Below are 15,682 nucleotides of genomic sequence, written 5' to 3' on the forward strand. Positions count from 1 at the left end.
ACCCCAGCACTTCATCAGGACCGTCACCTGCCTACCCCAGCACTTCATCAGGACCGTCACCTGCATACCCCAGTACTTCATCCTGTGCAGCAGGGAAGGGTAGAGAAGCTACACTGTCTCATGGGAGTTCTTCATGAGAAGGGGGCATGAGAATACCGTAGCCAGCCCAGGGACCCTGCAGCTATGCAGTCTGCTCTGTGTATGGCATAGGCCCTTGGGTCTGCTAAATACAGCTCCAGATTTCAGCCAGTGAAGCCTCAACATGTACCCTGGAGGAATTAGGTGCGTTCAGTATGTACAAAATGGTTCTAAGAGGATGAGAAAAACTTGGGTATGTATCCTATTCCTTGAACTATATTATTACTGGTTTAAAATTACCCCAGTGATACTGAATTCTTAGAAGCACATCTCAGATAACCTCAAGTAGGAAAGGAAAGTATGCTCAAGGTGCCACAACCTGCAGGGATTTGAAAGTATGTGAGCACTGGTTAGGGGTTTCAGATGTTTACCTGTTTGCAAAACCCACTTTTTGATGGGGACTAGAAGTGGATAACAAAAAGTATTTACAGATAGGCCCCAAGAAGAGATCCAATAGTAAACTCACTTGGGGTTGGGATAAGAATTCACTTCTTGTCTAAGAATTTTTACAACCCAGCACTTAACACTCTTGAGTAGGTTTATGTAGGCAGGTGAGGGTGTTATCTATTGATAAAGAAACAGAGGAGCAGGTGTGGTACCTGTGGCTCAGTGGGCACGGCACCAGCCCCATATACAGAGCGTGGAGGGTTCAACCCCAGCCCTGGCCAAACTGCAACAAAAAAATAGTCAGGCAAGATGTTGTGGCAGGTGCCTGTAGTCCCAGCTACTCGAGAGGCTGAGGCAAGAGAATCACCTAAACCCAGGAGTTGGAGGTTGCTGTGAGCTGTGTGACACCATGGCACTCTACCGAGGGCGATAAGGTGAGACTCTATCTCTACCAAAAAAAAAAAAAAAAAGACGGAAAGAAAGAGAGGACCACCCATAGCGTAGTGATGCCTCAGCTCTTAGTTCTCCCTACAGGGACTGCAGCCCTGGGCCCCATCCTGGACTTTCAGGATCAAAGGTGATGGACTGGGGATGGCGCCTAAGAGGCTAAATCCCACCAACCCTTTTCTGGTGATGTAGGAAAGTGGTTATCTAGCTATTACTGCCCTGTGCGATTTGTAAGAGTGGTCCCTTAACTCTGGTGGATACCTGTAGCTTCCCCACCCCCACATAGCTAGCTGACTATCAAATGGGGCTAGATTTGAGAGTCAAGATCTGAGAAGACCAACTGTAGCAAGAACATCGCAGGCAGACTTGGCTGGTGGGCAGCCACCTTCCACCATAGGTCAGACCTTCAATGCTCACTGGTAGCCACTTGCAAAGTTAGCTCCTAGTAGAGGGCCTTCTCCCAGGGGCTTGGTGTAGTTGAGAGAGGAAGTCCTTTTCCCCTGAATCTGGACATCAAGTGAGGTGCAAGGTCCCAAAGTAGCTTAATATGCCTCGGGGGAAGTTCAGCATTGTCCCATTGCTCCTCCCCCCACAACCCCAAAAAGCTTCCAAGAGCACAAGCCTTACGTCTCTCACTTACTTCCAGTTTCTGGAACCAGAAACAAGGGCTCAGATGCAAAGCGAGTTCTGAGGACAGATCAGAGCCCTGTGAAGCCACAGCCCAGGGATTGCTCCTACTGCATGAAGGAAGTGCTCAGAACTGACCTCAGACTTACTTCCCTCTGAGGGGAAGCTAAGACCAGCACACCTGAGGCCACCTAAGGAGCTGCTGGCCTGAGTTAGTGTAACACTTTACTCAAAGATAGTCTAGGCATTTTCCTCAAGGAGTATGTGTTTGAAGAGTTGCTTTAAGCAGTGTTTTTAAAAACATGCTAGTTTATATTTTGGAATTAGATGCAAATGAGTGACGCATTCGTGGCTCATTTCCTTCAGATTCTGCACAACTTAGCCTTCAGTCCACTGGACAAGTATGGTTCCTGCTCTGATGTTGGGGCAATGGAGAGCAAAGACTAAGATTAATCTCAGTCACAGTAATGATTGTAACAGAATGAAAGTATAGCTTAAAGGAGGCACCTAAGAAGACCCAGAAATATGTATAGCAGCCCCAGGGCAGGTGCTAGGCACAGTGGGTTAGCTCACAGGACCTAGCTGCTTAAGGTCAGTAGAGGCTGGACACTCCAGGGCCTAAGGGACCAAGCATCCTCCTAGGCCTACAATATAAGATATAAGGGCCAAGGGCTGACCAGAGATAAGTTATTTTGACTGTAATGGGCAGTTCCAAATAGATACAGCCAATAAAGCCAGTCAGGAAGTAGTTAAGGTAGTCCAGGTGAAGTGAAGCTCAGAGCAGGGTGATACTAGTGAGATGAACAGATTTGAGAGATGCAGACACTCAAAGTGACTGGATTTGGCAAAGCCTTGAGCATGGGGGCAGATTAGGTTTTTGGCCTGGGGAGTTGGAGATAAGTTTGCCACAGTGGGAAGGACACCCCAGAAGAGTCTGCAGGTGACTGTTTTGTCTTACTAGGGCTATGACTGGATCTGAACTAGTGTCTATCAGACCTGTTACAGAGATGCACTAGGGGTTGATGGAGTTGCAGTGCTTGTTTGAACAGTCATAGTAAGGAGGTCTGATGACTAAAATCTTGGTTGCTCAGCACATACAGCCCTGCTTGTAGGCCATCATGTTGCTGCTGCAGGAATCTGAACGTTGTTGATACTATGCCCAACCCATAAGATTCTCCTGTTCTGCTCTGATGTTGAAAGATGCCCAACATTTTTTTTGTTGCTTTCTACACAAGTCCTCAACTTGAGGATTGTACAGAATGAAATACATGCAACAGAAACAGTTATGGCTTCTAGGAAGGATTTTCCAAGTGATCTTTCGAGAAACTTCAGGAATAGTGCCTCTTATTACATAAGAGGTTAGTGACAAGGCTGAGTACATTCTTTGGCCCTTAAACAGTTGATCATGGGTTATTAGGGGGTCCTCAAACTTTTTAAATAGGGACAGTGAACTGGCCTCAGACCGTTAAGAGGGCCAGACTGCAGGCCCCGGGACGAGTTGGCTGCTAAGCAAGACAGGCAGCGGTGGTAAAAACACCTGGCAGGGTGGATACATGTTCTAGGCGGGCCACAGTTTGAGGACACCTGGGTTATAGGAAGAAAGTCTGTTCAATTTGAAAAACCAATAGTTATTTTAGAATACACAAAGTTTAAGGGAAGAATGGACAGAACTGGTCAGTGCTGCGTATGTTAGATTTACAAGGAGGTCCTACAAATGGTGGGAAAAATTATTCTGGCTAACGAAGTTGCAGTTGTGACCAGCTACATATTTTACTCATTAGATAAGGAGAATGGAGAAAAAGTGCAGATATACCTTTCTTGCCGGAGAAATCTCAGCTTGCAAGTAATGTAAGGAACAAATTCAAGGAAGAGGGAAAGATCATCTTCTGAAACTGAGAAAAGGCTAAACGGGAAGATACATTTTATAGTTCAAAATAAACAAGATTACATGGTTTGCAGAAGAAATGGAAAAGGTAGAACGAGAGAAACATTTTCTACTGATAGATACACCCAAGAGAAAGCCTGGACTTCATCCCGGAGATTGCTTCAGGAAGTATCACTCAAAAAGATATGTAAGAACACTTGTCTGTAATTTAAAAAGATAAAATTGAGTTATGTGTTTTAACTGTAGAATAGTTGCAGGTAATCCAACAACGTCTTTCCTGCCCCAAATAGTTGGGGAGTATTCTGGTAGCAGAAAAATTAGATTGGAAAGGGTACATTTTGTACAAAGATTTGACACATTAGGGCCCTTCAGTCTGCAGAACTACCCTTCATGCCCTTTATTTGTAAGTAGGGAATGGGGTCCTCTATCTGAATCCCGTCCACATATTAGGGATACACCCATCAATAACATCACAGGGAGAAACAGAATGTTTGGCTGGGAGTAGGTCACACTTTAAAATAAGGTGGTCAAGGTAGGTGACACTCACTGAGAAAGTGGCATTTGAGCAATTAAGTACTTTTGAAGAGGTGTCAGGTAGACAACAGAGGCTTTGGGTGAGAGTACATTCCTGGGGCATTCTTGGAACCCCAGGCCCAGTATACCACTGTAAAAAGAGGTTTTAGATGAGAGGCCAGTAGCTAGAACCTGAACCAACCTGAGACCATCACATAGGAAGGGCCTAGTAGGCCACCCTTAAAGGACTTTTACTTTATGAAACTTGGAACCTCTGTGGGTTTTAAACCTAGGAAGAGTTAGACTCCCACCCAGCCGCTAAATAAACACTGGGGGCGGGGGTAGGAGCACAAGAGAGAACAGAAGGGAAACCCAGGTGACTCAGGATAGGGGTTCTGTTCTGCAAGAACTAAGGGCCAAGGTAGCAAGTTGTCACCTGGGTACGTTTTGAAAGTAAAACAGGACTTCAAACAGATTAGATAGAGGAAAGGAAAACCAAAGGTGGTTTAAAGGCTGGGTTTCTGAGCGTTTGAAATACCCAGAGGTGCTTTACATATTCTCAAGCTTTATCCCCCTCCTCGCCCCCACAACCTCGCGAGTAGAACTGTGCCCACCCTACTGGAAAACAAGGCTCAAATAGTCACAGTCCATATTCCCTGCTTCCATGTGCCACAACTCCGATTTTAGGGTTTCTTTAGTTGCCTTAGGAAATAACCCCTGGTTTTCTCAGAATCTATATCCTCTTACTTTTCTTGGCTTAGCTTTCTAGACGGAAGTTTGGAGAGAAAGAGTTTGTGAGCGTTGCGGCTCAACAAGGCACACCCCTGAAGTTTTTGTTACCGCAGAATTCGGAGTAAGAGCGACTCAGCCTCAAGAAGAAAAGAGGAAGAGGAACAAGCACCCTCCACTTCTGTCCGCAAACTCCAAGGCGGCCCAGCTCGCCCGGTGCCCGCCACGCAGGCATAGGTACGAAAAGGGCTACCGGAACGTCAGTGCAGCGCTGAGGATCCGGTGCCCCGCGCCCTTACGGACAGCGGCTTCTCGCAACCTGCAGTATCCCCATCAGGCAGCCATCCGCCTGATACTGGCGCAGCCCACCACTCGCGCCACCTTTTCATGGAGCCGCTCGCGTCATTTCCGGGGTGGGGCGGGCGCAGAGAGGGGCGGGGCAGGAGGGGGAGAGGCGCGGCCAATTCCGCGCAGGCTCACAGGGGTCGCAACCGCCGAGCCGAGCGCTTGACTATATATGGTCAAAGCTGGGGGCGAGCCGCGCGCGGGGCCGCGCTTCCGGGTTCGGGGCGTCCTCAGCGGCAGCGCGCAGGGCAGGCGTGAGCTGGCCTGAGAGCCCCGGCCTCGCACCGCCCCCTGCACGCCCGGCACGCCCGGCGCCGCCTTCCGGCCCAGTCCCCGGGCTCGGCCTTGGTGAGGACTGATTCGCAGCGCGGGCCGGTCCTGGAGGCTCTGGGCTAGCGCGGCGCAGTAACAAGTGGGCGAGGATGCCGTACGAGATCAGTAAGTGCTGCGGCTCGGGGACTCCCGGGCGGGCGCCGCGCTGCCCCGGCCCCCGGGCGGGGTCCCCAGGCGCGGGGGAGGGGTGCGGGCTCTGGCGGGCGCCCCGCGGGTCCAGCCGTCCTCGGGGTGCGGGTCGGTGATGCCCCGCCCTGGGGGCGCCCCAAAGTTGGCGCCGCGGGCCGGGCAGTGGACCCCGGGTGCCACCGAAGGGTCCGGCTGGGAGCGCAGACCAGGAAGTCGCTCGGTTCCTTGCTCTCCGTGAAAGTGGCGGACGCCTCTCTCGGCGGAGGCAACAGGTGACCGGCTGAGACCGGTCCAGGACCCTTATCTACTCCCCGCCCGTTCCCTTCGTCTTCATTCTGGCCTGGGGATGCTGCCGAGGCAGGGGCTGCACCTCATGTGCCCTGCCGCGTTTGTGTCTCCGCAGAGAAGGTATTCGCTAGCCTCCCCCAGGTGGAGAGGGGAGTCTCCAAAATCATCGGCGGCGACCCTAAAGGCAACAATTTTTTGTATACCAATGGAAAGTGCGTCATCCTAAGGAACATCGACGTGAGTACTCCCTTCCCCCGCCAGGCACTGGTTCCACGCCTGCGCTGCGGTAGGAATTGGTGAATGTCGGTTCCACGCCCTCACCCCCTACCCAGTGGCCAGCGGAGGGCTAGGGCTACACGCCCCTCAACCTGCAAGACGAATTTCAACTTAACCCAGGCCTATTTCATTTCCTCTTTTTCCAGATAGAGAAACTGAGGCTCAGGTTAGTTCAGTCTTTAAAGAGGATCTGAGGGATCAGACAGACCTGGTCAGCTGCTGCTTGGTTGGGACTGGGTGTGACTGGGAACTTGGGCCTCCTGACTCCCTCAAGCCCGGGTTTCCTCATCTGTGAAGCAGATAACAATTTCCGCACTTCTCTGGCAGCCTGGGCAGACTGAATGAGCTGATGCATGTTTCTAAACCCAGCAGTGCCTGGTGCACAGTGAACACTGGGGTTTAGTCATTAATATCCTGGTTGCCAGTGTGGGAGAGCCTAGGCTACTCGCAGGGCTTCTGAACTTCAGCCTGATATGCCACTGGATCTGAGCCCCAGAGGAAAAAGAATGACACCAGTCTACGCCTGTGAGTCCTTTTCTGCGGTGCCCTGTGCCCAGGCTGGAAATGCTTCCAGGGTCAGCTCCTTGGGAAACCCCTGCAAATTCATGCTGCTCTTTGTAATTATTGAGGTGAACTGTCTGCCTGTCAGCCTCCCTTCCAGGACTGCATGTTTCAGTCTTGCTTTCCCTTTCCTCAGCCTGAGTGGTGGAAGGAGGTACTGAACCTGCTGGAGTCAGGGGGTGGGGGTGGTGGAATTCTCCTGTGTTGAGCTGGCGGCTTAGATCCCCCGGGCTCATGGAAAATGTCAGCCTGATTTTTTCAGGCTGTGGGGTTGTCCCTCACTAGACATGCTTTGCCTCCTCCCAGAGACTCTCAGATGGCTGAGGGAGTGGAAGGGCCCTAGTGGCCAGAGTTTCCTGGTCCAGGGTGCTGCTGGCCCTGCTCCAATCTCTAGTGGTTTCTGCCCTGCTCTAGAAGCCCAGTGGGTGTGAATGTGCTTTGAAGGGGCTAATAGTTTTCTAGTCACATGGATTCCTAGAAAGGTGATTGATTCATGTTCACTTAGAACTGGGGAAACACCAGAAGGCTCTGCAGTAAGGGCCTGAGAGTTTGAGAAAATAAAAATTAAGGTGGCCCTAAAGAGGTAATACTCACTTGGCATTTTAACAAATGAAATAACACTAAAGTGTTGTCAGAAATACAGAAGAGTAGAGTATTTGGCCCTGCCCCTAACAAAGCCTACCCGTATTACAGCAATCCACATTCACTGCCAGTAGGAGACCCCAGGTAAAGCAGCTGCTGCCTGTTGTGTGTAAACAGCGGCCTCTCCTTTAACCCCCATGGGCTGTTGTTACCAGGCACAGCAAGGTAGAGGAGGCCAGTAACTGAGCCACTTCAATGGAGAAGCTGTGCACGACCACAGACAGTGCCCTGTGGCAGGAAGCTTTTCCTGATTTGAGATACACCTTGTAGTTGCTCTGGAAATTTTTTTTTTTTTTTTGGAGACTGTGTTTCACTCCGTCACCTAGGCTAGAGTGCAGTGGCCTCCTAATAGGTCACTGCAGCCACAAACTCCTGGACTCAAGCAGCCCTCTTGCCTCAGCCTACTGAGTAGCTGGGACTTCCAGCCCTTGCCCACAATGCCCCTCAGGCTGGTCTTGAACTCCTGAGCTCAAAGAATCTGCCCACCTTTGCCTCTCAGAGTGCTGGGATTACAGGTGTGAGCCACCATGATGGCCAAGGGTTTATAATTCTCTGCTGAGTGTACACCCTCTTTCTCTTTCCCCCTGGTTTTCAGTTTCTGCAGTGCTGGGACAGCCTGGGATAAGGCTAATGTAGCCTTCCCCCTCCAGATGTAATCAGGTCCTTAGGGTTTTGTTAGTGTGATAGGTGGACTGTGGGTACTCAACTTAAGGTATTGTTATTAGGGGGGAGTATTCCTGAGAAAACAAGACATGAGTTCTCATGACCAGTCAGGGAAGAGAGGAAGATGGTCTGGTTGGAAAACAGGTTCAAGGAAGAAGGAGGGAAGGAAGGGAGGCTGAGAGCCAGACCATGGAAGGCCTAACCAATGTTTAATTGATTTCAGACTTAACATACTGCAAACCAAATTTGGGTTCCTGTGTGCACTTACCTGAGGGGTATTGCCATTCCTCCAGCTAGTCAGGCCCTAAACCTTGGATTCCTATTGGTCTCCCCCTTTCTTCAATGCCTCATTTAATTTTTCAGCAAATCCTACTGTCTCTCCATTTAGAGTATGCACAGAATCTAATAAATTTTTCCCTGTTTCCTTGTTTCGGTCCCATCTAAGCTACCATCCGTTCCTGTAGGGATTATTGCTTGCCCCCTTCTCCCCAAAGCCCCCCCCCCCCCCCCCCCACCAAACTGGTCTTGCTGCCTCAGGATCTACTGGTTACTTGCCCTTACCTGGGTATTCTTTCCTCAGGTATCTGCAGGGGCTCACTCCTGGTTTTCCTTAGATGTCAGCTAAATAGAGTAGCTTCCTCTAAGTAGAATTTCCATATTGGGCTTCTGTACCCCCTTGGAGCTGTTGGGCACACCACTTCTAAGAGTGTATCCACCTGTCTTCCCGAACTAGATATCTCTAGGCAAACAGGGTTCTTTCTCCCAGAAGAGTGTCTTGCGTGCCCTAGGTGCTCAATAACTTATCTGTTGATTGAAAGGCCTTGAAAGCTGGCCCTGTTGTCCATGTGAGAGGCAGCCACGGAGGTCTCCCTGCCTGAGGAGAATAAAGCCTCGTCCTGGGCTAGATTGCTGGACCTAAGTTTGGTGGAATCCACATTCTTTCAAACATAAGTACCCTGGCCAACTTTCCACTTGGAACTACCCCTGCAATTTATTTTGTTGACTTAAAAGTTGTTTTGTGAACCCAACATAATGGTATTTCTTTTCTTAAGATAGAGTCACTCTCGGTAGAGTGCCATGGTGTCACAGCTCATAGCAACCTCTAACTCTTGGGCTTAAGTGATTCTCTTGCCTCAGCCTCCCAAGTAACTGGAACTATAGGTTCCCACCACAATGCCCGGCTGTTTTTTTGTTGAAGTTGTTTAGCTGTCCCAGGCTGAATTCAAACCCACCACTGTTGGCATAAGTGGCCGGTGCCGTAACCACTGTCCTACAGGGGCCAAGCCCATAATGGTTTTTCTTCAGCTTTCAGGAAAAGGGTGTTTTTAAATCTTTTTGGCCTTACCTGGAGAGGAAATTGTCCTCTGCAGTATGAGAACATGTGGTGGTGGCCAGTTAGACACCGATATGAGGAAAAATCTTCAGAAATAAGATTCCGGTGAACGATGTGTATACCACTGTTTGAGACAAGTTATCCACCAAAAGTGCATCCAGCGGGGATGAAGACACTTTCCTAGGGGTACTAGCCACCTTGCATGGGTCCAGGGAGTATGTCTTTTGGGTACCTCTGGGCCCATATCGCCTCTGCCTTCTGTGACCTCTGCAGAGAGTTACTCCCAGGGGGTATGAAGGAACCTGCTCATGGTTCTAAACTACCCAGGGTTGCTCCTCTGTAAAAAGCCAGCTTTTGCCAATGAACTTCCTGACAGAGCCCTCCCAAATGTTGCCAAAAGCAGCCAGCAGATTTGCTCTGTAGGCAAGTTTGGGACCTGCTAAGTGTCCAGTTCCTAGATTCTAGAACTAAAATATATATTTGGAAAAGTCCATAAAATTGATTTTCAGACAATAGAATGGTTATAGTAATTTGACACTGCTGTGCATCTGAGCTTGGTGTCTGTGGGCTCATATTCTGGAAGAGAGTGCAGACCAGTTTGGGAGATGTCAGATTCTCTCACCAAGTATCACTTGGTACGATCTTGTACCAGTCATGCACAGAAGGATCCACTGTGTGTCTCTCCAGGTTGCGGTAGCGGTGGTGGGGCTGAGGGCTTGAGGACTGACCGTGCCCCTCCTGTGTAAATGCACACCTGCTGAGGCCCTGTGCACACAGAGGTCACTGCCTTGTGTGAAGTGAGCTCTGGGCAGCAAAAGTAGTATGTTTGACTGCTGGAACAAAAGGAGTCGGTGGTAGCACCAGACCCAGAGCCAGGAACCAGAACTCTGGAGGCTTTGGTCTGACCACTTCACAGCAGAAGGCAGCAAAGAGTGCTATAAACCTGAGCGGCTGCAGGTGTCAGTCAGGAGACACTGGGACAGTGGGAAGGCTCCCACGGAGGGGGCTGTGTCTAGGAGGACACAGTGCATCCAGCTTCCAGCTGCAGCGCTGGGTGTGAGGAGAGTGAATGGGTCCCAGGTTGGGGAAGTCATGGGCATCCAATGGTGACAGGTGGCATAGGCAGCCCTGGGATAGATAGCCCAGCCCTACTCCAGAGGTCCTTGGAATCTTTAAAGGTCAGGCGGACAGGTAACAAGATAAGATCTTCAGGAGAGAGTTCTGTACCTGAGATTTGAGCCAGTTAGCAAGCTGCCCAAACTGAAGGCAAGGCTTGATGTACTTGGCTGGTACAGCTGTGCCTCGGTTCACGTTTCTAGCTCGTGTTCAGTGCCCTGTCTTGCTGACTGCCTGTAAGCCACAGAGCCAAGATTTAACTCTGGCTCTCAAGGAGGGGTGATTTGGGCCCCTCGCCCCAATCCCTCTGGGTGATATTTGGCAGTGTTTGAAGACACTTTGGGGCCACTGGTATTCACTCAGTAGAAGTCAGGGATGTCAGCAAACATCCTACAAGGCACAGGACCATCCTACAGCTAAGAATTATCCAGCCCCAAATTCCACTAGTGCTAAGGTTGAGAACTCTGGTAAACAGCACTGTGACATGGCCAGGCATGGCTCTCACCTATAGTCCCAGCTATTCCAGAAGCTAAGGTAGGAGGATTGCTTGAGTCCAAGAATTCAAGGTCAGCCTGGGCACCACAGCAAGACCCTGTCTCAAAAAAAAAAAAAAAAACAGGGCGGCGCCTATGGCTCAGTTGGTAGGGCACTGTTCCCATATACTGAGGGTGGCGGGTTCAAACCCAGCCCCAGCCAAACTGCAAACAAAAAATAGCCATGTGTTATGGTGGATGCCTATAGTCCCAGCTACTCGGGAGGCTGAGACGAGAATTGCCTAAGCCCAGGATTTGGAGGTTGCTGTGAGCTGTGACACCATGGTACTCCTATAAAGGGCAATAAAGCGAGACTATGTCACTTTAAAAAAACCCCAGAACACCTTCCATTGTACCACATTAAGCGTTTTGGAAGAATGTCCTAAGTACTCTGGGAATGGGAAGGAAGACCAACTGAGCATAGAGCTGTTGGAGAGGCAGTACATGTGCAGTGGGACTTGGGAGGATGGATAAGAGTTCTCTGAGATGAGGCTTGAGACAGACATAGCAGATGAGATCATCCAGGCAGGAAGTAGCCTGTGTAGCTGGGTCACCTCAGCTCCACTTTGGGTGCCTATGGGGTGGCCTTGGTATGTTTCTTGCTCTGTTGTAGGGAAGGGGAGGGATATTAAAACCAGAAAAGATTCTGCCTCACACTCAAGGCTGGTGGAGGCAGGCTTTGCCCCTCCAGCACCCTGCCTGTCTGAACCTTGCAGGGACCTCTGCCCCAGGGTGCTGTGAGGGATGGTTGGGAAGGGCCCTCCGTCTCTTCCACTGTGTGGGTGCTCCCTGCTCTGGTGATGCAGCCTGTCTAGGACCTGCAGACCCTTAGCACTGCTCGGCTTTCTCGCCATTCGTATCCCCTGCTCCAGGTCTACCCAGAAAATGCCTGTGCCCTCCAGCCCCAGCCCTGCCCTGCTGTTCACTGTTCTCTACACAGTGTGTAATCCTGAGTACCCTTCTGGTCTTAACTAAGTGCATTTGTGCTGGGCAGTGGCCGAGCACTTGGTGTATCACCTTTACAGTTTCCACAACTGAGAGTAAGCAGAGTATCATGCCATCGGTGTGGGGCCAACTGAGTTAATGCACAAAGCATCTTGAGAGATGCCTAGGCCAAGGCAGTGCCTGTCTTCTCTCTTTTAGAGGTGAGGACAGTGAAACTCGGGGGGTGCACAGTCTGCCTGTGGTTGCTCAGTAAGGCCCTGGGAGGGTAGCAGGAGAGGAGGGCAGAGGGAGGTGGCTTGAGGTGATGAGTTTTGGCTGCCAGGTAGGCAGGGAGGGTTATTCGGGATGTGGCAGGCTGTGAGGGACCACCCTGCCTTTAGCGTAACTGCCAGGTGGTGCAAACTTGTATTCTCTGAGTTAAAGAATTAGAACAACAGTGGCACCAACTATAAATAAGAGAACAAAATTGGAGGAAGCAAGAGGCTGTCCTAGGTGGTCTCTGACTGGTGGTTGGTGGCACAACGGGCATGCATTATGCTCATTTGCTTACCATGGTGCATGTTGGATAAACCCATTACGAGTTGGGCTTCTGTACCAGGGCCCACGGCCTAGCCCTGCCACTTGGGGGTGTGGCCCAAGGCACATCACTGCTCTGCCTTGGTTTCTGGCCTATAAGGTAAGTTTCTTATGGGACAGAATCCATTGAAGGGCCCACACAGTGCCTGTCTGAGAGTGGATGGAGAATAGGTGGTGGTGATTTCTTTCAGGGTTCAACCATGTCCTGGTCTCTTGGGATATTGGAGGTGCAGTGTAGTGAATCACACAAGGGCCCTGCCCTCTCTGTGGTCCACTTACTGCAGAATGAAGGTGGGGTACAAAAATGGCGTTTACGATCAGGTGGGGAGGGTAATGAGAGCAGTTAGGGTGGGGAGTTAGGCAAGGTGGGTGGGAGAGGTCATGTCTAGCTTGGAGCATCAGAGATGGCTTCCTGGAGGAGGTGGTGGTGTTTGTTTGAGTCTTAGGAGACAGCTGAAGAAAGGGCAGCATGTTGCTGCTTTGGAGCTGGGTTTCTCTGCAGTCTCGCTGGGATTTGGTTTTAGTCACCAGGGAACAGGAGGGCCCTGCCAATGGTGTCTGACACATAGGCCAGCTGTAGCAGTCACTAGTCACTGCCTTGAGCTGCTTCTTCTGCTCCCAGGAACGTTCAGAAAGCCAGCAATGTGCCTGGGTGGACAGCAGAGGTAGCCTGAGGCACTCTGTTGACCCTTGGGAACCGTCTACAGCTAGACAAGAGCATAGGAGGCCCCTGTGTGGTATTGTGTTGGACTGAAGTGTTTTGGTTGGGGCCTCCCCTGTTGTGTGATGTTCTTTCTCTCGAGGAGAGAAGGACGGCTTGGCCGCGGGTGCAAGCTTGCTCCTAGAATTGTTTGAAAGCAAGAAACGACTACACACGCTCAGGTGGCATATAGCAAAATGTCTTTATTTTCTACTTCCTTTTATTGGGAGCTAGTCACGTACACCACATTGATCGATAATCCTAACATCCTCATTTCTTATCTTAAACTATAGAAAAGAAAGAAAGAAAGTAATCTTAGCATCCTCATTTCTTAAACTGTAGAAAAGAAAGAAAGAAAGTCCAGGAAAGTGAGATAGCTATCATAAGATTAGCCTAAAGAAAGAAAGTCCGGGAAAGTAAGACAACCATCTTGAGCTAGCCTCAGGCTATTCCTCTTGGAAGCTCTAGGAGAACAATACATTATCTGAGTACTATTGTTGAAGTTAAAGGTTAGGATAAACAGAGGAGTAAAACCTTTCTCTTCTATATACTCAATTAAATTTCCGAGAAACTGGCTTCATGACTGTTTTCTTGTGGCTTTGGAGACCCTGTAGTTACGATGGAGTATTTTACTCGACATCATTACGATGGAGTTTTTCTTTTTACTCACATCAACCTTTGAGTCATGTCCTCTGCACAGATGGGCCGTTTCAACCCTTATCTGACAGGCTGACTTGACTGCACAGTCGGGGTTACCTGCAAGAGGTTTTTACGCCTGGCTTGCAGGCCCCCACCGTGTTTTCCCAGGTCGCTTAGGACCTCGACAAAAGCACATAATACTCACAAGTCTTTTCGCTCAGTTCTGGAATTAAAAGAGCACATCTCATTTAAATTTTGTGGGGGTTTACCCCACACTCCCCAGGCTTCCAGCATGTTCCCTATCTATTCACTGTGGGCCAGGAGCTCAGATCAGACTGCCAAGGCCTGGGACACTGGGCTGTGACAGCCTACCTATAAATGGGTGTGGTGAAGTTGCCTCACTGCCTGAGGCCAGGAGGACTTAGGAATGGGAGAAACTGCAGGAGCTGCAGGGCTGGCCAGGTCAGATGCTGCCTGCAGCTTGCTTGGCATAGTGGAGTCATGCTCCATCTATGAGCTTGCTTGTGTGTTGGGGGCAGGACAGAAATTGTGAAGGTGTTTAGGGCTTAGCCATGTGTCCCCTTTGCAGGACTCCCAGGAAAACAGATGCCCTGTTCCTGGGTAGGGTTCCCCCAGGAGGTTGGCGAGTCTAAGCACAGTGGGGAAGAGCAGAGCTGGCCGCCTGAGTGAGTCCCAAGCTGGCCCTCTGAGGGTATGGCCTGGGTGCCTCCTGGTCTGCTGCTTGTCACCAACTGTGGGTTACATCTCAGTGTCACACATGTGGTTCCTCAAGTGCAGGCATCCTTCATGTCTTCTGTGAGGCGCCCTGGCATCTGGGTGATGCCAGAGTTCTGGGGCTTGGTCTGAGGTCTTGTCCTGGCCTTCAGGGGTAAGGGGAGCCTGGTAGAGGGGCTGAGCCTGTCCTAGCCCCCAGATGAGGCTGGGATTGGGGGTTGTGGGTTATTGGGTTGCCATATCTAGCCCAGGGAGATGCAATGCCTAGGGATGCTGGTGTTGGGGGGGGGCAGGGTGGGAGGTTGCAGGCTAGGGCATTGAGATTGTCAGGTTCTCCTGATGATGGTAGAGAGATGAATTGCGAAGCAGTTGTTGTCTCAGGGTGGAAAGAGAAAGGCTGGGCTGGCCTAGGGTGAGGACTGGGTGGAGGCAGAGAAAGGAGGCACTTGGGGAGGGGCAGCCCTGGGCAGGGCCTCATCATCCCCCTTGGGAGAGGGAGCTCCTCCAGGGCAGTGACTGTGCACCAGGCCTCTGGGATTGGAGTGAACTTGACGGGTGGTGACAGCAGGGACAGGGAGGTGTCTTCCTGGCTCTAGTAAGCAGCCTCCCTCTTTGAGCTGAGCAGTGTGGGCAGGAGGTGGCTCTGACTCAGATGTCAGTATCTACAGTTTGGGGTGTCCCCCACACTGACCCAGTTGTACACAGGATATAAACGAGTGAATGAGTCATCAGCAGGGGCTTTTACACACATCCCTGACCATGTAGGGGAAGGAATTTTTAGGGGTAGCACTTGCTCTGTGGTCTTGCCTGGTCATCAGAGTTGCATGTGCAGGGGCTGCCCAGGAGCCAGTGAGGGCTCAACTGGTAGGGGCATATGGGCAGATGACCTTAAGTCAGCCACTCGTGTCTGGGAGGGCTCGCTTTGTAAATGGTCTGTTTTTGCCAGGTGTCTTGTGAGGGAACTTGTCCGTGTCAGAACGCTGAAATGTGAAGGGCTAATCTAAGCAGGAGTGGATTGGGCAAGACAGGTATTTAATAGATAGCCAATGTGTTAGTTTTACCGAGGTGTAATTTAGATGCAAATAAAACCCATTAGTGTTGATTGTACAACTCGGGTCCTAATTCTTTTTTTTTTTTTTTTT

The 15,682-nt window shown here is 50.5% G+C and overlaps 1 protein-coding gene across 1 annotated transcript in view; it reads left to right on the top strand.

Moving 5' to 3' along the window:
* The first annotated feature begins 5,132 nt into the window (after window positions 1-5,132).
* WDR1 (WD repeat domain 1) overlaps window positions 5,133-15,682 on the top strand; it is a 41,467-nt gene continuing 30,917 nt past the window's right edge. Inside the window, exons 1-2 of the mRNA XM_003800180.3 lie at window positions 5,133-5,509; window positions 5,937-6,058. Coding sequence (XP_003800228.1) covers window positions 5,494-5,509; window positions 5,937-6,058 — 138 coding nt within the window. The 5' untranslated portion in view covers window positions 5,133-5,493. The remainder of the gene's footprint in view (window positions 5,510-5,936; window positions 6,059-15,682) is intronic.

Source organism: Otolemur garnettii, unplaced genomic scaffold (genome assembly GCF_000181295.1).
Source record: "Otolemur garnettii isolate 467f Iridium unplaced genomic scaffold, OtoGar3 scaffold00171, whole genome shotgun sequence".
Taxonomy (NCBI): Eukaryota; Metazoa; Chordata; class Mammalia; order Primates; family Galagidae; genus Otolemur; species Otolemur garnettii.